Source organism: Sinocyclocheilus rhinocerous, unplaced genomic scaffold, assembly GCF_001515625.1.
Source record: "Sinocyclocheilus rhinocerous isolate Xijiao unplaced genomic scaffold, SAMN03320098_v1.1 scaffold5048, whole genome shotgun sequence".
NCBI classification, from domain to species: Eukaryota; Metazoa; Chordata; class Actinopteri; order Cypriniformes; family Cyprinidae; genus Sinocyclocheilus; species Sinocyclocheilus rhinocerous.
The window spans coordinates 154,585-158,720 of record NW_015657993.1 but is presented as its reverse complement, the minus strand read 5'-3'; the positions used below and the strand labels follow the sequence as shown (position 1 = coordinate 158,720).

Genomic DNA, 4,136 nt, shown 5'->3' with positions numbered 1-4,136 from the left:
ATAAGTCACCCTTGTCAAAGAAAGTAGGAGACTTACAATGGAGAATCCTTCATGGTGCCATTCTAAACCCAGGTATCAGTGATGAATGTCCTATTTGTTTCCAGAGAGAAACTGTATCATACTTTTTTTTTTTTGAAGTAGGCTTAATTCACTTTTTCAAGTTTTAATCGTTTTGATGAGACCTTTTCACTGGACGTGTTTATTTGTGGTTTTAAATACACTCTGAAACATTGATTCTGTTCCCAATTATTGAATTTTATTTTAGGTCAAGCGAAAATGGCAATTTATGACACTAGGAAAATAAAGATCGGACAAAATTTAAGTAGCAATATACAAACGTTTTTTGTTTTTTTTTAACTAATGAAATCCAGAATTCTGATTGACCTTCTGTATTATAAGGCTATGTGAGATCTTATGCGTTTTGAAATAATTTTGGTGTTACAAAAGGGCTCTGTGTGAAATTAGTAATAATAATTTAGAGTTTACAATAAAATATATATATATATATATGTGTGTTATTTTGGTTTGGTTTTTGTATTTAAAAATTAATTGTGTGTGTTTAAAGTAGGAATTGATTGTATAATGCTGTCGTTTAATTGTAATAAAGGTGTGTTGGAATTCAAATTATCTCTATCTTTCTTCTGAATTTTAATTGCTATGTATTGTTTGGCCATCCTTGAACCCCTGACTCTTTTCCTTGTCATATGTTTTTTTCACTTGTGTATTCCCTAAGAAAGTGTTTATAAAAAAAAAAAAAAACACACCGGTGCCGTGTTCCAGGGGGTGGTGCCTCGCAGGCTGAAAGGTGCTCACTATAAAACCTCAAAGAGGGGAATTGAGCGCAACTCATTCCAGCTGTCTGCAGCAACCTGAGGATACTGTTCTGTCGTGCTCCACTCTTCTGTCAGCCCGCAAATCTGAAAGAAACAACAGAGGAATAAGCCAGTAACTAACAAAATGTTATCTTTCACTGCAGTTGGATCACTCAGCACTTCTGGCCAATCCTGGATTTTAAACTGACTTTGTTCACGGAGACTATCTGGAATAGCTGTGATGGCCGAGGTGTCATTAATACATTTGGGAATGTTGCTTGTTATTGGACTAACAGTCGCAGTGGCCAACGGTGGGTTTAGACTGAATTGCATCTCGCATGCAAAAACTTGTACAGTTATTGGACTAAAATCACTCTCTTTAATTTTAAAAATATGTACTCTTAAGCACACAACACTTTATATTTATAGGTATATAAATAGGAGTATAAATAGGCCTATGCATAATTTATATTTAAAAACGCATAACTGAGGTATTAGATGGAGAGTTGTTTAGTGAGGTGACCTCATAAAAAACAACCTCAGTATAAAACTACTACTTTTTTTTTTTTTTTCTGACTACTGATCGCAATTTAAAGACAGCGTGAAGAATATTGGGTTACACTTTATTTTGATAGTCCACTTCAGACATTCTACTAACAGTAAGTAACTTTGCAAATGCATGGCTACTAACTCTCAGAGTAGACTGTTAGGGTAGGTTTAGGGTTAGTAGAATAAGTTGACAAATACTTGCAAAGTTTCTTAAAGTCAGTATGTTATATGTTGTGTACCCATTAAAATAAAGTGTTAGAAGATATTAAGCAGACAGTCTACTAATACTCTAATGACTGCTAGTTGACATTTAGTTGCAAAGTTACTTACTGTTAGTAGAATGTCTAAAGTGGACTATCAAAATAAAGTGCTACTGAATATTGTTTACCTCCTTTAATCAAAATTGTGAAAGCTTTTGTTTCGAATTTCTTCAGGGGTTCAAGACCTTCATCGAGGTTGTGACCCCACTGCCTCAATATTTCTCACACTGAGTAAACCTAAGGTTTGACCCTTAAATACTTTAGATTATGTAGCCTAAATTGACCCATATTAGAGTAATTTGTATTTTAAATAGTAATACATTCTTACCACATGAAGCACATTTTTGAAGTGAATGGAGGTTTATGGTAACAAAGTAAAATTATGTATAGAAATGTGGCAGATAGAAAGGCGTTTATTAGTGTTTATATTGATCTTTTATTCCTGCTGCAACATGAGATTATTTGACTGTATTGCCATTATTCTAATTAAAGCATTTTCATATGCAGGATTTTCTTCATTTGGTCAAGATGCGCTCGTGAAAAACACCGCGAAGGATTTAACCGAAGAATCAAGTGCGACTCCTGAGCAGTTTAGTGTGTCTGCATTCAAACCTGGAGCTTGTTATTTCTGCCAGCTTCTAAAACCACAGAGGAGAGCCAGGAGATGTACGTGTTACTCGTACAAAGACAAGGAGTGTGTTTACTACTGTCACCTGGACATCATCTGGATCAACACACCAGAGTAAGTTTCTGAGGCTGGCCGAGTTGCCCATGAAATAAAAATCAACAGGTGCTGAAAGCCGTAAAAGGCATTTCTTTGCAGAGTGGGACATACTGTTCCTCTGACTTTTAAATTAAAGACAGAGATGGGTTTACTGTTGCTATATACTTTGATTTAAACAGTCTTTAAGTGACATTTACTGGTAGATGGAATAGCATAAATTTGACAACTTATGTATAGTCTACTAAAAACGATGTGAACATGAAGAAAGCAAAACATTTGTAATTAACAAATGTACTTATAATCAACAGTGTTTAAGAATACTTGCTCCTGTGCAGATGCAGTGGCAAAGATCACACTGTATAACAACGTCGTTTGCACTGCGCTCTTGCGTTACTTGATCTTTTTATTTTGGTGCGTCAATCTGTTGAGTTACTTAGTATAGGAAATTATGATCCGCACTCACGAGAACAATCTTCTTTTTTCTTTTATTTTACATTCATTACTGATGGGAAAAGACACAAACGTTTCGCCTCAAAGCTTTCCTCAGTGTAAGCCTTCCCATCAGTAATGAATGTAAAATAAAAGAAAAAAGAAGATTGTTCTCATGAATCCGGATCATAATTTCCTATACAAAGATCACACTGTAAAAATTTATGAAATAATCAAACCCCTGTCTACTCTGGTATCTAATTAGAAGAAAAATGGAAGAGTAAAATAGTGAAGATTTGGTTGTTAACATGAAAAACAGTTAACTTTTAACTGTATGATTGCTGTCTTAGAAGCAAAAGTGAACTATTGCATTTGGCAGTCTCAACAGAAACACGTGGACAAATGTTCTCCTTTCTGTCAAAACTAACTAATTTCTGGCCTGCCTCCTTCCTTATCACAGATAAGACTGCCAACTCCTTGCATAGTTGAAACAATTCACATGCATCAAACTTATCCAAAATGTTCATAATAACAATTTATTGTTCGTGATTAGAGTAGTTTATCTTTATTAAGAGTAGCTGTGGGAAATGTTTCAGCTTCTGCTTTAAGCTCTGACTTAGTAAATTAGTAGAACTTTATGTTACCGGATAAAGCTGCCATTTTAATTTGTTGGGGAAAAACATTATATATATATGAAATATATTAACCTTTGATGAAGAGGATTTATCTTAAGTTATGGTTTTTAAGAAGAACTGCAGCTTTAGTATATTAATCAGAAGTCTTGAAATGTAGGTCAACAAAGCTACAATAATTCTTTGTGCTGAGAGTAATTAATATTCTCTGCCACTTGTCTAGGCACTTGTCTAGCATATAATACTGGCTGAAGAGATTGGGCTGAGATCAAAGAAATGCTTGCATGACAGGATGTTTGCAGGAGTAACTCTAAGCAGATGAGGCCTATGGCTTCCTGACTACAGCTGTTCAGATTTACTGAGCCTGAGTGTGAGTCTGCTACATTAGTTTCCATAAAGTATAAATAAGACTAATGTACTGAGGTGTTACCAAAAAACCACAGCCTAATGAACTATAAGGGGGCCTGCGGTGAGTTGAAGTGAGATATGTCATGTAATCAATGTTAAACAACGTTGAACTATGCCTGTTGTGTATGATCAGTCTTATGGTCTTCACTTTTGAGCTGAGAATTTTTATTTATATTTTTTAATGAAACACAAAAGATGTTTTATTGTTATTCTTACTGTCAAATCTATCTATCTATCTATCTATCTGTCTGTCTGTCTGTCTGTCTGTCTGTCTGTCTGTCTGTCTGTCTGTCTGTCTGTCTGTCTGTCTGTCTGTCTGTCT

The 4,136-nt window shown here is 34.8% G+C and overlaps 1 protein-coding gene across 2 annotated transcripts in view; it reads left to right on the top strand.

The window, feature by feature from the left end:
- The first annotated feature begins 886 nt into the window (after positions 1-886).
- Positions 887-4,136, top strand: part of LOC107721999 (endothelin-3) — a 6,639-nt gene continuing 3,389 nt past the window's right edge. For both annotated transcript variants that reach the window (XM_016530232.1, XM_016530231.1), the window contains exons 1-2: positions 887-1,123; positions 2,129-2,363. In XM_016530232.1, the coding sequence (XP_016385718.1) occupies positions 1,054-1,123; positions 2,129-2,363 (305 nt within the window). In that variant the 5' untranslated portion in view covers positions 887-1,053. The remainder of the gene's footprint in view (positions 1,124-2,128; positions 2,364-4,136) is intronic.